General features: G+C 43.0%; 1 protein-coding gene across 1 annotated transcript in view; it reads left to right on the forward strand.

Annotated features, from left to right (window-relative positions):
• The first annotated feature begins 2,455 nt into the window (after positions 1 to 2,455).
• The window catches only part of LOC121506693 (mucin-5AC-like), a 30,192-nt gene continuing 14,299 nt past the window's right edge, over positions 2,456 to 18,348 (forward strand). The window contains exons 1-15 of the mRNA XM_041782540.1: positions 2,456 to 2,531; positions 3,911 to 4,169; positions 5,993 to 6,110; positions 8,005 to 8,089; positions 9,167 to 9,273; positions 10,656 to 10,866; positions 10,962 to 11,087; positions 11,169 to 11,286; positions 13,143 to 13,281; positions 13,977 to 14,084; positions 14,630 to 14,699; positions 16,165 to 16,302; positions 16,388 to 16,552; positions 16,951 to 17,045; positions 18,165 to 18,291. Coding sequence (XP_041638474.1) covers positions 2,456 to 2,531; positions 3,911 to 4,169; positions 5,993 to 6,110; positions 8,005 to 8,089; positions 9,167 to 9,273; positions 10,656 to 10,866; positions 10,962 to 11,087; positions 11,169 to 11,286; positions 13,143 to 13,281; positions 13,977 to 14,084; positions 14,630 to 14,699; positions 16,165 to 16,302; positions 16,388 to 16,552; positions 16,951 to 17,045; positions 18,165 to 18,291 — 1,942 coding nt within the window. The remainder of the gene's footprint in view (positions 2,532 to 3,910; positions 4,170 to 5,992; positions 6,111 to 8,004; positions 8,090 to 9,166; positions 9,274 to 10,655; positions 10,867 to 10,961; positions 11,088 to 11,168; positions 11,287 to 13,142; positions 13,282 to 13,976; positions 14,085 to 14,629; positions 14,700 to 16,164; positions 16,303 to 16,387; positions 16,553 to 16,950; positions 17,046 to 18,164; positions 18,292 to 18,348) is intronic.

The raw sequence follows: 18,348 nt of genomic DNA on the forward strand, positions 1-18,348 counted from the left end.
AAACCCCCGTTACTACAGACTCATTCCACCTTAGAGTGATAGTTGGAGACCCCACAATATATCTGGCACAGTAACAAGGCAAACTAATGTGGACTTTCAAAATAAAAGCCTTCTCAAATATGCCATATTCAATCTTTGAAATGAAATAATTAAGAAAATAACTGCCCAACCTTTCAATTGAAATAATTAAGAAACCCCCTGTACATAATTACCCCCTGTCTCAGCCCCCTGTACATAATACATAATCAAATACATGAAATGTCAGTGAGCTGGGCGGCGAAGGCAGGGACCTTGGCGGTCCGACCCTCGGCTGCAGAGGCTGGCTCTGGGGACAGTCATGGTGAAGAAAGAGCTGAGTCGAAAGGCGAAGCTCTCGATTTACTGGTCGATCTACGTTCCCACCCTCACCTATGGTCATGAGTGGTGGGTAGTGACCAAAAGAACGAGATCTTGGATACAAGCAGCTGAAATGAGTTTCCTCCGCAGGGTGTCTGGGCTCTCCCTTAGAGATAGGGTGAGAAGCTTGGCCATACGGGAGAGACTCGGATTAGAGCTGCTGCTCCTCCGCGTTGGGAGGAGCCAGATGAGGTGGCTCGGGCATCTGGTCCGGATGACTCCTGGACGCCTCCCTGGTGAGGTGTTCCGGGCAAGTCCCACTGGGAGGAAGCCCCGGGGAAGACCCAGGACACGCTGGAGAGACTATGTCACTCGGCTGGCCTGGGAACGCCTTGGGATCCCTTGGGAAGAGCTGGATGAAGTGGCTGGAGGGAGGGAAGTCCCGGCTTCCCTGCTTAGACTGCTGCCCCCCCGACCTGATCTCGGATAAGCGGAAGAAGATGGATGGATGGATGGATGGATGGATGGACATGTCAGTGTTGGGAACAAATATTGGGGTGTTTCTATCTAAATCTGAGCTTGGTGGTTGAAATCAGTCATAGGAAGAAAAACTATGACCTTGATTATATATGGGAAATTTGAAAGTAATCACATGTTCAGTATGAGAGTTACACATAATTCCCGGCAAGTTGACAAAATATTGAAGTGCTTGCTATCTCCAGCGAGATATCCTTCAAAAAATGCCTCTGTTGTGAAAAAATATTGAGGTTGTCTTTCTTAATCAGAGCTTAAAAGGTAAAGTACAGCAAGAAGACTGAAGATATGACTCATTGGTGTTACTTTCTATTGTCAGTAGGGGGCGCTATGGTGATTTCTTTTGTATGTAGGTGAGTTCAGTGTGACACTGTTGTCTTGCCAGAGAATTTTGAAGAACATAGAATGAAGTTTTAAAAAAGTTAGAAGGTGTGACATTCATTTGGCACCATCAAAAACTTCTTACTGTGAAATTGCGATGAAGCTGGTGGACTTCTTGTTGGGATTTGGGCGTGGGTCCAAGAGGCTTTTTTGTAGGTCTGATGATGATCTATATGCACACAAAAATTCAGAAGCCTGGGTTGAACAGTGTGCTGGGGCTGATTTTTTTGGGTGGCAACAAAGACAAAATCGGTGGAGCTATGACCTATTTTTTCCATTTACTGTTGTCAGTAGGGGGCACTACAATTATATTTTTGTATGTATGCATGTCCCATAAGTCACTGTTGTCTTGCTTTTTGTGCATCTTGTTATAGCACACATGCTTGCAAATGTTTGAAATCCTAGGCTTAACCTGCTGGGTGGACTGAATTCTTGAAAATTTGTAGAGGGCGCCACTGAGCCAATAGGCCACGCCTACCAGCAAACAGCAAACAGAGATTGTGGTCCAGACCTTCTGGTCCACCATCAGAGCCTGACCTCATAAATGCTCTACAGAATGAACGGACACACATTCACACAGGAACACTCCAGAATGTTGAGAAAGCCTTCAGAGAAGAGAGGAGGCTGTTAGAGCTGCAGTAGGCTGTTAGAGCTGCAGTACATTGATCTGAATGTCATTACAGTTCCTGTTGGTGTAATGGGCAGGTGGCCAAATACTTCTGTCCATATAGTGTTTATTTAGTCCTGTTATTTCATGGGGGGTGGGGCTGTGGATTAGGAGTCTCCCTTCACTAATGTTGGGTCCAGTTTGTCCCAGGATGCCTCAGAAACCCTGGAAGCTGACCCCCAGCCCCCTCATCTGACCACAGTGGGACGGTGAAGTTTACCGTCACCTTGGCTCTTTAGATGGCGTCCTGTCTCTCTCTGTCTCAGGATGTGTATTGATTATTGAATGAGCTGATCAGGAACTTTGGTACACTGACGGAGGTGATGACATGTTTACTCAGCAAACAGATAGTAACACAACGAACACTGACAGCTATTTATCTTACATGTAAATGTCACTGAAGATGTTTAGAGTGAGGGAGGGATCGCTGATCCTTCTTACCTGCAAAGGTGAAGTGGCTCCGCCCCCACGCTCTGGGTATAAAAGGAGACGGCATTGAGCTGAGAGCATCAGAGAGGGTCAGTCCTCAGCTTCACCATGGGGACCAAAGATCGACGATCAGTGTTAGGGCTGATCTCTGTGGCGCTGCTCGTCCTCGCTCTGTCTGACGATGGTGAGTCAAACACACGGAGACATTTAGAGGGGATCAATCCATCTGATTGGCTCTGATTAGGGCTGGTTAGTCACAGTGAGTCGATTTTTACATCTGCATCACGATTTTAAATCTTTAATACGATAAACACGGTTAAAAACAAGACAGAAATTAAAATATATAAATTTAAATAGAACCTAATAAAACTGAAACAGTGTGCAGAACAGCCATCAGTAATCTCCATTAGCCTGTTTTTATGAAGCTAGAATTGATTCATGAATCTCCCAGACTTAGTTCAGATTAATCTCTTTTTAAAAATCAAAGGTTTCAATTTGATCCAAAAAACCTGACGGATATCTGAGGAGGTTCATGTCTGTAAAAGACTCAGAACAAGACAGAACCACAGCTATATCAACATTTACAGTCAAGAGAGACCTGATTTAACGTTCTGAGCCATAATAAACACCCATAAATGACTGTATACTTATCCATACTGTAGAGAAATGATGAAAAATCTGCAATGGGGCGAGAAATTCATATGCAATCAGAATTAAATGTAAGGATAAGGACTCCTAATAACTTTCATTCTTTGTAGAAATGATGATGAAGTCAAGGGATGGGCTTAGAGAAAGAAGAAAATACAAGGAGGAGGATATTTGAACACATTTAAAATAGCTGACATGTCAAGAACAAGGTAGAAATGTTGAGGGAAAAAAGACTAAATATAGAAAATAAAACTGAGGTTTATTTTCTAGAATTAAACAGAAATGCTGAGGGTAATTGTTGAAAGTAGGGATGCACGGATCACAGGACTTTACCAATGCTGTAGTACGCCAAACAGCTGATCCAGGCCCATCTCACATATCAATAGCATGGCATATATTCCACATCCGTCCCCATAGATGGCACTGGGAAGGACAGAACCTCTAAAAACACAAAAACTCAGAAGGTGATTGGACGAACTGTTCCAGTCAGCCAATCAGAGAAACCAAAAGAATGGCCGGGGTGGGAAATTAGCACCTGCCACCGACCAAAGGAAGGTATTTTTAAGCAGAGCCTGATGAATTAGATCGACCTATCAGCTACTGGCTCAGGTAAAGCATCACTGTGACAAACTTAAAGTTGGTCCTGTAAAGAAATCTGTTCTCTCTCTGATCTTGTCCTGTTTACTTCTAAGTCATCTTTAAAACCTCCTGCAGGCTTTAAGCATGGGACACGTGGAAACAGCATTCATCTCTGTGATAACTGAATGACAGTCACACTTTCAGCACAGCCTTTATGAGTGTGATAACTCACCTAATTATAATATGATATATGGCACTGTTACAAACAGGGGTTTTCAAAGAGCAGAAGTAAACTGAGTCCTGATGCTGACTAAAGAGCTGCCATGTTTGTTTCAGCTAAAGCATCGCACATCGACCGAGTGTGCTCCACTTGGGGAAACTACAACTGGAAGACCTTCGATGGAGAGTTCTTCAACCTGCCGACCGACTGCCAGCACACCCTGATCTCTGACTGTAAGGAATCCTATGAGAGCTACAGCATCCAGATGAGACGCACCAAAGTCAACGGGGTCCCCGTCATCAGCAAGATCACCATGAAGCTGGACGGGGTGGTGGTGGAGCTGACTCCGAACTCTGCGATGGTCGACGGAAAGAAGTGAGTTTAGCCTACATGTGACTATAATACAGCCTATTATACCCTGAGCGTACCCCCACAGTTTCCTGTCCTATCTGCCTGGAGTTAAAAACATGTAGAGACATCTTACCTATTTAGTTTGTCTAAAACGAGCCTGTAGTATTTGTGCATGGTCACACCTCCGCATCGGGATCAGAGCCAGCCCTCGCCATTTTGACGCCCAAGGTAAAATTATGATTCAGCCCCCCCAGCACCCATCATCACCTCTGGGAAAAGCTGAAATAGCCACTATTAACCCCTTTTTACCACTTTCTTACACACAGTGTCTCCCATTTTAACCACATTTCACCATTTGATATGCCCAAATTTAGTAGTTTAACCAATTTCTGTCAATGTCTGCCTATTGTTTCTTTCTCAGTTAACCCTTTCTTGCCAGTTTATATCAATGCTTCATCCCAAACACATTTTAAACACCTTTAGACCACTTTTTATGCCCCTTTATGCTACTTCTAATTCACTTCTGCTACTTTAAAAATCCAACTTCACCACCTTTTCCATCATTTTATTGCCATGATTAACCCATTGTAGCAATTTTGAAACCATTTCAGTTTTTTTTAGCAGAGGGTTTAACATTTTTAAGAAGGCTTTTTACAACACAAATGATACAAAAAAAATGATGATATTTTTGACTCTTTGATAAGAGTGGTTATTATTCAGGTTAAATATGAAGTATGGCTATCACAGCTTAACTTTACAATGGACCGTGGTATTGCTGACCTCCGTGGGCCCCCATTTTGGCTGGGTCCCAGAGACCTCCCCCTTTATCCCCCCTAATGGACGGCCTTGTCTCCACATGACTATTCTAGAATGTTCATGGCTGTGTTCAGCCACCTTCAGGTACAGTGGGGGTCCCCTGTACCCCTGTATTAGGGCACAGCCACAGGGGTTTATCTCCCAGGACTTGTAGACGAAAAATATCTTCTTTTATGCTATTTTATACCCTCAACACTTCATTTACCTCTGACACTTTGAAATGTGTATTTTCAAATTTAGTGTTTAACATTTATTTTTAGAACGTGGAACTTATTTGGATTTCTGTTTCCACAATTTCATTGAAATATTTGGATTTGTAAAAATTATTATCATTATATTATTATTGTATCTGCTACTTTTCTGATTAGCTATAAACACTTATAATACTAGCTAGTTTGTTTTTTGTTCCATCTCTTTTTTCAGCGCACACTGACGTCTGGTTATGTTGTTACTCACTATCTCCATGATTGTTTGCTGTTTTAGCAGGCAGTAATTCAGAGACCTAATTTATTGCTCTAATATCAGTCCTAGGGTCAGAGAATTATTATCATTGACGGGGGAAATTTTCAGACCATCATTCTTGAGTTTGAAATGATATCAAAATTTGAACCTGAAGGGGTTGACATCAAATTTAAACCTCTTTTTACATCTCCACTGACCCACTGACTAAGGGCTGAGACTACAGATTACTCAGATTACTTGTTTGATTTTTCTGCCATCCATAGAGAGGGGGTGTAGGAGTAGGAATATTCTGTGGAGAGGGAATATTCCTCAAGCCTACATGTGCCCTCAAAATGATGTATATCCTATTGAATCTTGTAGTATGGAGCGGTATGGCATAGGGTAGAGGTTGCCTCTCATAGCATGGTTGTGAAGAGCTCCACTGTTGGAGTCTGTGGTGGGATTCAGAGGAACGATGCTAACCAATAAGTACAATCAGTGTCCGCTGATTTAACCTGAGACCCCACAGCTGTAGCTAACTGCTGTTTTTAAAAATGGTTCTGATGAAAATACGACTGTTTGTGTTTCAGGGTCAGACTGCCCACTGTGAAGTTCGGCGTGTCTGTGAAGAGGATCATGTCTAGTCTCGTTGTCGAGTCCGGAAGCCTGCAAATCAGAGCGATCTGGAACCTGGAGGACTCGCTGGATGTAAGGAGGACACACACGCAGACATTAACAATAAAAAATCAATAATCAATCAGTGATGTTATCAACAAAAACTGACTAAGACCCCCCCAGGGTCATAGCAGTCTCTTTCTACAATAACGCCATGTGTAGGCTTTCATTGGTCCTTGTTCCAGTCCTGTTTGGTCTCTGGTTGGTCCTTGTTCCAGTCCTGTTTGGTTTCTGGTGGGTTCTTGTTCCAGTCCTGTTTGGTCTCTGGTTGGTTCATGGTTCAGTCCTGTTTGGTTTCTGGTTGGTCCTTGTTCCAGTCCTGTTTGGTCTCTGGTTGGTTCATGGTTCAGTCCCGTTTGGTCTATAGTTGGTTCTTGTTCAAGTCCTGTTTGGTCTCTGGTTGGTTCATGGTTCAGTCCTGTTTGGTCTATAGTTGGTTCTTGTTCCAGTCCTGTTTGGTCTCTGGTTGGTTCATGGTTCAGTCTTGTTTGGTTTCTGGTGGGTTCTTGTTCCAGTCCTGTTTGGTCTCTGGTTGGTTCATGGTTCAGTCCTGTTTGGTTTCTGGTTGGTCCTTGTTCCAGTCCTGTTTGGTCTGTGGTTGGTTCATGTTCCAGTCCTGTTTGGTCTCTGGTTGGATCTTGTTCCAGTCCTGTTGGGTCTCTGGTTGGTTCATGTTTCAGTCTTGTTTGGTTTCTGGTTGGTTCTTGTTCCAGTCTTGTTTGGTCTTTGGTTAAATCTTGTTCCAGTCCTGTTGGGTCTCTGGTTGGTCCTTGTTCCACTCCTGTTTGGTCTCTGGTTGGTTCTTGTTCCAGTCCTGCTTGGTCCCTGGTTGGTCCTTGTTCCAGTCCTGTTTGGCCTCTGGTTGGTTCTTGTTCCACTCCTGTTTGGTCTCTGGTTGGTCCTTGTTCCAGTCCTGTTGGGTCTCTGGTTGGTCCTTGTTCCAGTCCTGTTTGGTCTCTGGTTGGTTCTTGTTCCAGTCCTGTTTGGTCTCTGGTTGGTCCTTGTTCCAGTCCTGTTTGGTCTCTGGTTGGTTCTTGTTCCACTCCTGTTTGGTCTCTGGTTGGTTCTTGTTCCACTCCTGTTTGGTCTCTGGTTGGTTCTTGTTCCAGTCCTGCTTGGTCTCTGGTTGGTTCTTGTTCCAGTCCTGTTTGGCCTCTGGTTGGTTCTTGTTCCAGTCCTGTTTGGTCTCTGGTTGGTCCTTGTTCCAGTCCTGTTCGGTCTCTGGTTGGTTCTTGTTCCAGTCCTGGTTGGTCTCTGGTTGGTTTGATTCTTTGCTTCGTGTAAACAAACATGAGGCATTCTTCATGCTCAGTTAGGAGCAGCTTGTTGGAAATGTCTCGATGAAATGAGAAAACAAAGTGAATAAACCTGAAAACCACAAAGTCAGTGAAGCTTCTCTGAGCCAACATTTGCACGTCCTGATTTGCTTCGTGTGACAGCGACTCTGTAAATCCTCTTGTCATCAGCAGGATTCATGAATAAATCTGTGGATTGTTGGCACTTTCAATATTTATGGTAAAAGTTAAAAAAATTAATAAATAAAAAAGTAAAAAAAAACCAAATGACTCCTTTTGTTTTCTAAAGTTCTTAAAAAGAGAAAATACTTAATTTTTTTTTAGCTTTGCTTCAAAAAGGAAATGAAAATATTTCTTGGATTTGAAAGTCATAAACTTACAAAAAACAAACGTAGAGTTTTGATATATATATATTGGGGGCATTTTCAAGTCCTAAAGTTCAAAACTTTGACTTTCTAAACATGCAAATTTAAGGTTAAGAAAGTCAAAAATTTCAATCATGACAAAGTTGTATACTTGGGTGAAACACAAGGATTCAGATATTCCCAAACAGGAGTTACAGAAGTCATGGTGGAATCTCTTGATTTAGTCCGTAACTGAAATGTCAAACTTCTTGTTTTCTTTCCTCACAGATCGAATTGCCCGAAACTTTCAGGAACCAGACGTGTGGGCTGTGTGGAAACTTCGATGGCAAATCCAACGATCTCCTGGATAACGGTGAGGCTCAATCAACGTAAAACATTACAGAAGAATAACGTCACTGTCCCATGTTCCTAATGACCACTGCATCGATTGTTCTATGCCAAGAAACAGGAAGTAGACATAGAGAGATTTAAATTCCACCACCAGGTAGCTGTCCATCCAAACAATCACAGAATATAATGAGAAGAGAAGCCCTGATCAAACGTCACTGCATAAGGTTTATTTACTAAACAGACCAATGTTTATGTGTCATGGACGAATTTCAGATATTGATGGAGAAAAGTGGTTAAAAATGGCTTTCCTGGTTAATGCTGTGAACACTCCCAGAATGCTTTTCTTCCTCATTATGTGAAATTCATCCATGAAACCAATACCGGTGTTCTGTTTATTCATCATTGAGAGCAGTTTTTATTAAAAGACAACCAAAGGTAGCCTGGTCAGGTCAGACAATAATGGGGGTCTGGAAGGTGACAGGTTCATCTATTAGAATGGGAGGTTCTGGTTGACAGTCTATGTCAGAGAATAATCGTGGTCTGTCACACCAATCATCACAACCATGAATGAGATACAGCAACAGAACGGCAGTTTCCAGAAGAAGTCTTTCATGCAGCATCCACAGCAACAATGAACGCCATGTGTCAATGAGTCATTATGTCACTGATGGTTCAGTTTAGGTGTATAGTTGTAAAAGGGTTTGCTGAGTATAATGCAGGTTAAAACTACTCTGTGTTTGTTTTTTTCTGAAGTGCCCTAAAGGGATGAACTTGCAGTAATCAAGGAGTAGAGAGCTGAAAATAGTGAACAGGTCGAGCAGCTGCAGCATACAAACATACAGGACAACGTGGTTCTTCTCCAACATAATTACTCTGTTGTTCATAAGAACATACAGCTGGAGGGATCCTCATGTCTGACAGTTCCAGTAGTAATCTAAACCCTTTACAGAAGAAGACCAGGAGATTGTTGTAGGTCTAGATAAGCCAAAAACAGCCACCAAAGTCCTAAAGGTTTTCTCCTAACAATATCTAAGAGAGCTCCACAGCTCTGCAGGAAACTAAACACTGACCTGTATGACTGTTGTGATGTGTTTTTTAGGAGCTCAATCCACCGTAACCGACTTTGCAGAGACCCACAAAGTGAACGACCCCGGAGAGAGCTGCGAGGAGAATGAGCCTGTAAATCCCCCCGTCTGTAAGGAGAAGGTCAGTACATGCTACACTTTACATCAGTGCTCCCAAACCTGTGGGCCATGGGTCCCTGGTAGGCCCTGAAGGTACTGCAAGCAGGCCCCTAGAGCAAATTTACAAAAAAATGATAGTAAGCACACAGGACCCAACAAGATAATGCATCCCCAAAGTAAGCATGAAGTAGGGCTGGGTGATATATCAAGTTTACAAGATATATCGATATATTTTTAAATGAGATATGAAGTAAGAAAATATCATTTTTATTGATATAATTTGTTTTATGCTAAAATACTTTATTATCGAGATATAGCTAAAATATCTCGAGATATACATTTTAATCCATATCGTCGAGCCCTAGCATGAAGGCCTAAACATAAACAAAAAAACTCCAGACATAAGCATAAAGGCCCAAAATTTAGCATGTAGGACCCAACCACAGCATGTAGGACCCAAACACAGCATGTAGGACCCAACAACAGCATGAAGGACCCAAACACAGCATGTAGGACCCAACCACAGCATGTAGGACCAAACCACAGCATGTAGGACCCAAATGCAGCATGTACGACTCAACCACAGCATGTACGACCCAACTACTGCATGTACGACCCAACCACAGCATGCAGGACCCAACCACAGCATGTAGGACCCAACCACAGCATGTAGGACCCAACCACAGCATGTAGGACCCAACTACTGCATGTACGACTCAACGACAGCATGCAGGACCCAACCACAGCATGTAGGACCCAACCACAGCATGTAGGACCCAACTACTGCATGTACGACCCAACCACAGCATGTAGGACCCAACAACAGCATGTAGGACCCAACGTCAGCATGTAGGACCCAACCACAGCATGTAGGACCCAACCACAGCATGTAGGACCCAACCACAGCATGTACGACCCAACCACAGCATGTAGGACCCAACCACAGCATGTAGGACCCAACTACAGCATGTAGGACCCAACCACAGCATGTACGACTCAACTGGAAGCTGTTTTTCTACCATCTCAGAGCAAGTCCTGCATGTAGGACCCAAAGTCTGCAAGCAGACCATGATGTAAGTATGCTTGGACCAGTTTTTTCTCTCCCTGAGCCAGGCCTTTAGCTTTGGATGGACCAGCCCTTGGTGGACAAGGGGTCATTTGGCACACAAAATGGATCTATAAATCTATAGACTTTCAGGACCAACAGGTCCTGAAACCCTAGGTCAGCGTTTCTTGTAGTCTGACCTTGGCAAAAAAACGACAGCTGTCTATAAAGGTTAACATAAACCGCTCAGCATGCTGACACGACCACCCACATCCCACCATGATATGTAAGGGTTAAGAGCGGGTCAGGACCACTCACAGGGACTTTTCCAGCTCATTGTTTTGATTTTGTCTTTTCAGGATATCTGTGAGAAGATCTTCAACGAACGTCCGTTCAGAGGCTGCAGGAACCTTTTGGATAACGAAGCGTTCGTTAAAGTGTGTCAGACTGATTTCTGCAACGAAGTCGACAACACCTTCCCCTCGCTCTGCAAAACCATCTCTGAGTTCTCCCGGCAGTGTGTGCACGCAGGCGGGACGCCCAAACAATGGAGGACGCCAGATTTCTGCTGTAAGGCTGCAAACACATAAAGATGACTGAACTCCTTCACATGGATGTATTTTTCTGTAGCATTTAAAGTCACAGTAAAACGTTTGTCTCCTCAGACAAGTCGTGCCCATACAACATGGAGTTTATGGAGTGTGCCAGTTCATGTCCCAGCACATGCAGCACGCCTAAGGCCAGTTTAACATGTGAAACCCACTGTCACGATGGCTGCAGCTGCCCCAACGGTGCGTACAGAAAGCTCACAGTGTAATAATCATGCATAAAACACAACAACAGCAATGATAATCACGTTAATGCCTCCTCAGGAACCATCTTTGACGATATCAGTAAGAGTGGCTGTGTTCCTGTGGAGGATTGTCCCTGTCTACATAACAAGAAGGTCTACCAGCCAGGACAGTCCTACTATCATCAGTGCAGATCCTGGTAAGACTGATTAACCAATCAGATCACTGCTTCAGGCTGCAGCCATCAAAACACACAACACATAAGAGCATTCTGCTTAGGTCGGCTACACCGAAGCTGATTCTAAAGTTTCAGACCGATTCATCCCATCTTCACAAGCTGCAAAAATACAAAACATCAGGGTTTGGAGAGTCATTTTCTCATTGATGTCTGCATTCATGCAGCATCCTCATGCACATTTTTCACCATGAGTACAGCTGCGTCAAAGTTGGCCCAGTTTTAAAGAACTGGAGTTACCTTTAGTGTTTAGTTCCTTCACATGTGGTCAATCCTGTTGGGAGACCCTCAGAGAATTTGTTTGTGTACTTTTAACTAACTGTGTCATACATTCTCCTTAAATCCACATCATTACAATATTCATTAGCAAAGGCTGAAATGAGTGCTGCTCCAGGCTCCATTTTCTGCACCTTAATGACACCAATGTCTGAAAGCCAGCAGCCGTACATCCCAGAGAAGTGGCGTCCTGCTGCACGATTACTCATGGAGGCAAACATTCCTCCACCAACGCTCCACCAGAGGAGCTTTCCTCTCCTCTCTAATCAAAGCTTCATGAGACCAGAGTGAAGCAGCGTCTGCCCGGAGGACATGGAAACTGTATCTGTAGGTCAACACAGAAGGCAGGCATGTGAGAGTTCAGACTGTCGCAGTCCTGGGTATGAACAGCCATTAATAACAGTGTTATCTGCATATACATGGAACAAGGTATTTGACAGGTTATCACACAGATGGTTAATATAAATGGAAAATAACAAAAGGTCCCAAGACCAAACCTTGGGGCACACCTTTAGAGACCTCCAGAGGAGAGATGCTGGATCCAGCTGCTTGAATCTCTGAGATAAAACTAACTTTTCCTCAGAGTTTTCATCACTAATTATCTGTTTTTAGCAAGTTTCAGTCTAGACTTCCTCATGGAAAAATGTTAGTGAACAAATATCTTTAGTCAAAGGTTTACGGTGTGTTCCAGTTAATCCTGGAACTTGGGAATTCTGTGATACCAGTCTGAAGTGTCATCCCAAATGCCCCAAAAACTTGGAATTCCTCCTCAGAAACTAGGAGCAGTCGGTACCCCGAGGTACCAACTCACAGAAACTGCATTTAACTGATGCCATTCCCAGCTCTGACTGTTGAATTCTGAGGGAAAAGGAAAAACATACGTTAGTCTACAGCATTAACAATCAGAGGGTAACCGCTACACCAGGCTATGAAAAAACTAAGATATTATTTGTGATGTTTCTTGGTTTTTGTAAAATTTGAGTATTTTAATTTGGTTTAAAAAGTTAAGGGAATTTACTTCTGTTAAATGACAATACTTGGAGGGTTGCAATATAACAATAATAATAATATGCCAGACTTATATGGCGCTTTTCAAGGAAACTTAAAGACACTTTACAGAACAAAACAAAAAAACACACAGATGGGACAGGGGAAAAATATGAAATGGTTAGGAGTTATATGCATTGTTAAACAGGTAGGTTTTGAGTGAATTTTTGAACGTGAGCAGAGAGTCAGCATTTCTGATTTGGAAGGGGATTGAGTTCCAGAGGGTGGGGGCGGCGATGGCAAAAGCTCAATCCCCCAAGGTCATTATACATTAGAATTGATAAACAAATCAAAGCAGCACCAAAGAATCAGGGTAAAATCATACCAGGAGAAAAGCACAGCATCCCAGCTTTAGTAATCCTGTTTGGGATGGATGTGTTGGATTATTACAATCTGCTGATCTGCCCTTCAAACCTTCTTCCACCCCGCACACCATTGAAACAAACCAAGGCTAATTAAAAAAAAGATAAAAATAAACTTCGTCTGTGTGTTGACAGTGTGTGCATCAAGGGTCGCTGGAAGTGCACGGAGGAGAACTGCCCTGGACGCTGCTCTGTGATTGGTGGATCTCATATCAACACATTCGATGGCAGAGAGTACACTTTCCATGGAGACTGCTCCTACATGCTCACCAAGGTGAGTCTCAAACATGGCTGACCCACGTCTACTCCTCACCCTAGCATGGCTGATACGTGTCTAACCCTGTAATCCCAACCTCCAAGGTTAGTCAAGGTTACACCTTTCCTGGCACCTAACCCTAACCCTTACTGTTCCTCCTACATGAAGTTCTTCTCCAGTTGGACGACCTAATTTAGGGTACTTCTTGAAAATCACATGTTCTTCACTTTTATCTCCCTCATACTTGAGGGCGATAAAAGGGGGGAGGGGGAGGGTTCTAACCTTAGTCGGGGTGCTTCCTCCTCTGGTCTCACCACTCTCCTCGTCTCCTCTGTCTCCTCCAGCCAAAGGAGTTCTCCACTTCTTCATACTTTTATTCTTTGGGTCCAAAGGCATACGATCGGGACGATTCCCGGAGTGATATGCGTTAGCCGGTGCAATGCCTCCAGCTTCTGTACAACTACAGTGTTGAGCACCGTGGATCGGTCGATGAGCGATTTCCTAACCATAACCAGCTTTCTTAGCCTTGCGTTCATTTTGAGCCCTGCTTACCCCCCTCCAACATGACACCCACAAAGACGCATGTCAGGAGCCTGAAAGTGTAGACATCTACAGCGGGGACCGTCAGAGTCGGCCTTCAGTCTTGAACATGTAACAGTGATGATTCTTCAGTATGTCAGCCTCTAATAAAGCTTGTTCTAATGTCTCTACAGTACAACGGCGCCGTTAATTTCAGGTTGATGGTGGATCTGGAGAAGTGTGGCGCCTCTGAGACTAAGACATGCCTCAGAGCGGTGACTGTCGCCGTAAACAACGCTGTGGTAAGCTCCACACCGCCATGTTACTGGGATACACGCTGATAAAAGCATTTACATTTTTGGATCACACAGGGATCTGTTAGTGAAGTCATGAATAACCCTACAAAGTCACATGATCAAGTGTTCAATAAAGTATCATGTTTGAATGACTAGACCACTGTGGACTCGATGCCACAGCTGCTGGGCTGAAAACAGTGAAAGGAGGAAAGCACTGATATATATCAGCAGTGTTTACATGTGCAGTAATTCTTTAATCTGATTTAAATCATTTTGGTTGGGGAGTCAAACTTCTCAGCCTTAATTTTTAAAAAGATTTAAAGAGAGTAGCTGGTCACACAGATGTTCCTGTGGTAGATCCAGTCAGTCTGAAACTCTGATTATTAAAGTCTCTCTGCTCTGGTCCATAAATACATCTGAGGGGACTGGGTTGGATGCAGTGGACTCAGGTGGATCCAGTGGCCTTGCTTAGCTTGAAATGTTGAATGCTTGGGCTGTAAATACTGATGGATTTGATCAAACCTAATCCATATCTCTCTCCAACATGGCAGGTGATAAAAGTCAGACGTACTGGGGGCGTTCAGATGAACCGGATTAAGACAGAGCTTCCAGTGGCGATTTGTGAGTAACTTCTATTTTAGGAGATGTTAACCTGATATCCTGTTTGCTGGGAAATCTTTCATCCAGGGAAGCAAGCCAGAGACAGTGTAAGGAAGAGCAGAATCTTTAAAGGTAAACTCCATGAGGAGGAATAGACAAGCTCTGCAGGAAGACGCTAACATGTCAGTGTACCAATCTTCTCTGTCAGAGGTCCAGACTTTCCTGTCCTAAGGTCATAAACAGTCCATCAGATGCAGATGTTCCTGGATTTCTGTCTTTTTGCAAGTCCAGTAAGCCTTCTGAGAGACACGTTATTCAAAGATAAATAACTTTTAAACTACGAAAAGCAAAACACTTTTGAGTTTAAAAAGTTTGAAATTTTGACATTAGAAATTCATAAATATCAAGTTTTTAGCATCATAAATCTACGACAGCGTAAAGTCAATTTAAAAAAACAAAAACAAACTTAAAACACAGGTTGACTTTTCACTTTAAAATTTCAAGATTCTACATTTTGGTTCAAGTATATTTCCGACCTTTAAGTGATTTTTTTCTTGTACATTAATGATTTTAACTTGAAAATGCTTAGGTTAACCTTGCAAAGCAGATGGATTCGCCCGTTTCCGTGTTTCTCACTGGTGAATCCATCTTCAAAGCTCCTGTCTGAACCGTTTGGGCCGGTTAGAAAGTGACAGGACCAATCAGCGACTGGGGCAGTACTTTCAGGTGCAGCAGAGTTGTGACGTCGGCAAGCAGTGACAAGAGGCTGGTGCAATTATGGCGGAAGACATGAGTGTGGATGCTGCTAAAGCACCAGTTTTATCAGAACGACAAAAGTCGTGTACTGATATGTCTACAGTCGCCATGGTTACCGTTATGCAGTTCTCTATGGAGTTTACTCCTCGTAGTGACTACGTAACATGTTTGAAACTCTGATTGGCCTTTAAAGATGTGACAGAACGTTCATCCAATCACCCTCCAAGTTTTGTTTCAAAGGCTCTGCCCTTTTCTAAACACCGTCTATGGGTGGTTTACCAGATGGATGTGTGAAGCAAATCCATCTGGCGTGTCAGGTTATAGATGCTTTTTGTTCTTATCATTTTAAAGCTGTGGCTCTAATACAGGGCCATAATAATGGATAGTTTATTCATAGATTAGTCAAGAACAAGTGTATGTAGGCCTATAATGTTGAGGTATTCTCAATTAAAACATTTAAAATGAATGTTTAACCTTTTTGGGTCCTGGGGGGGCTTAGTTTTTCTTAGATAGGAGAGGTCTGCTTTAATGTGACCTCTGCTATCAGAGCATGTTTATTTAATCCTGATATTAAGAAACTAAATTTGAAGTTAGTTAAATGTTTGTATAATGGTCTTTCAGATTAAAAGCACTAGTGCTAATGGGAGACCCCAGATTAAATGTGATAAATAAAATACAGAATAATGAAAAGGTCGTGACTCTGAGTTTTCTGATGTTTCTACCTTTGCAGCGGAGCTCGTAGCTTACACCCAGTCCTCCTTCTACGTTTTCGTCTCTATCAAGCCGGGCGTCAGGATCATCATCCAGCAGGTCCCTAAAATGCAGGTCTTCGTCACGGTGGATCCGTCTTATAAAGGGTCAACCAGCGGTAAGTCTCCACATCCCTGTCTTCCAAAGAGCCTTACCTGGTGTTACAGAGGAGGAAAACAAACGTTTGGATCTGGTTCCATCAGGTCTGTGTGGAAACTTCAACAACAAAATGAATGATGACTTCACGGGGAGCAGCGGTCTGGGGGAAGGCACCGCTGCAGCGTTCGGTAACTCGTGGAAAACCAAAGCCAGCTGTCCTGACGTAACGACACGCTTCGGACATCCCTGCAACCAGGGCATCAACAAGGGTAACTCTCCTTTATGTATGACGCCATCACTTATAAATGCCGAGGTCAGACGCCACACTCGATTACCATGGTAACTGTGTCAGATCAGATGATCATCAAGCTTTAATTCATGCCGTGACTTAACCCACAGACATCAAGGAGAGAAAGGGGCGGGGCTAAACCACTGGTTTCCAATCTCTTTTGGCCACGGCAAATGTTTATCCTCATTCATGTGTCCCAGTGTCTTCAGTCGTACTGACGGGTTTTTAGGGTCGATGGGCGCTGAAACCCAACTGCTGCTGGATCAGAATGTGATCGTGGTTTTGGCGTGGTGTCTGATCTTGACGTTCAATAACTACAGTGCTGAGTCAGCATGTCTTTTTGAGTGGTAATCACATCCTTTCTGTTTCTCTGATCAGAAAAATTCGCAACATACTGGTGTTCCCAACTGACGGATCCTAAAGGAGTGTTCCGAGCGTGCCACCACGCTGTGGACCCCAACTACTACAGAGAAGTGAGTCTGCACAGACCAGGAGGTTTATGATGCTGACTCAGCATTCCCACTGTTGTTATGGAGGTTATAATTAGGGCCCGAGCACTGACCTTGGTGCAAGGACCCTCTTGAAATTGTAGCTGATATTATTTTTTTTTCCGTATGCGAAATCACTAATTAGGGGCCTTAACAAGCTCAAAAACTCACCAAACTTTACCCAAAATTGTCCCCTGAGAGAAAAAACAACTTTTTGGCGGAATTTTGCAAATCCATCAGGCAGTCGCCACTGGGCGGGGCCAAAAGTGAGATAGGGCCGTGGGTAAAACCTACATGCACCAAAATTGGTACACATATGTATCATGATGAGACGAAAAAAAAAATTACATTATGACCATCCTCTAAAATGTACAGGAACCGAACTACAAACCATTTTTGGTCAAATTTTGGCATTTTCGGAAAAAGCACACATTTCGCATTTGACTGAACTTGTCCAAGGGATTTCATTTAATGGACTCAAGAATTTTTTTGCATAAACTGGACCAACCGGAGATAAAAAGTTATCAAAAGCTTAAGGTTTTTGTCATGGGGTGGGGTTGGAATAGGGGCCCAATTTTACACTACTTTTGTTGTATTGTTTCACAGTAAAAATTACACAGTAATACCTTACAACTTTTTAGCATTTAAGGGGGTTAACTAGGGTCCATAATTTGTGCACTAATATTTTTTTAGAAATTATAATAAATAATTGCATGCTTTATTAATCTCAACTCACTTTGGTTCTGTCTCATGTTAATTAAAAAGAGGCTGTAGAAGAAATCACTAACCCCTAATTTAGAGAAATACAAAATGACATGAAATCTGTTTAAATGCAAAATAGTGGAATTCTGCAATGCAATAAAAAGGATGCAATTAATCAGTGTTAACTACAGAAATTCTGAGATAAAATGCAATAAAAGATTTTAATGTTTTGACTGCCCTAATATATTTTTTTTGCTGATGCTTTCATATTTTAATACAACAGTACATTAAGCGTATTTGATGAAAAATCCCTGTCAGCATTCCCGTGCATTTCCTGTAAATAAACCCTGATTATGTAGTCAGAAAAGGTCCATCATTAATGTTCCCTCTGTCTTCTTCCAGATCTGCATGTATGACAGCTGTAACAGCGATCAGAGTGAACCCTGCATGTGCGCGGCGGTCTCTGCCTACGTGTTAGCGTGCTCAGCAGCAGGGATCCAGCTGAAGGGCTGGAGGAAGAACTTATGTGGTGAGCCAGCCAGGAGCTTCTTCACTTACTGTTCTATAACAGCTGATCACAGCAGGC

This window comes from Cheilinus undulatus, linkage group 1 (genome assembly GCF_018320785.1).
Source record: "Cheilinus undulatus linkage group 1, ASM1832078v1, whole genome shotgun sequence".
In the NCBI taxonomy this organism is placed as follows: Eukaryota; Metazoa; Chordata; class Actinopteri; order Labriformes; family Labridae; genus Cheilinus; species Cheilinus undulatus.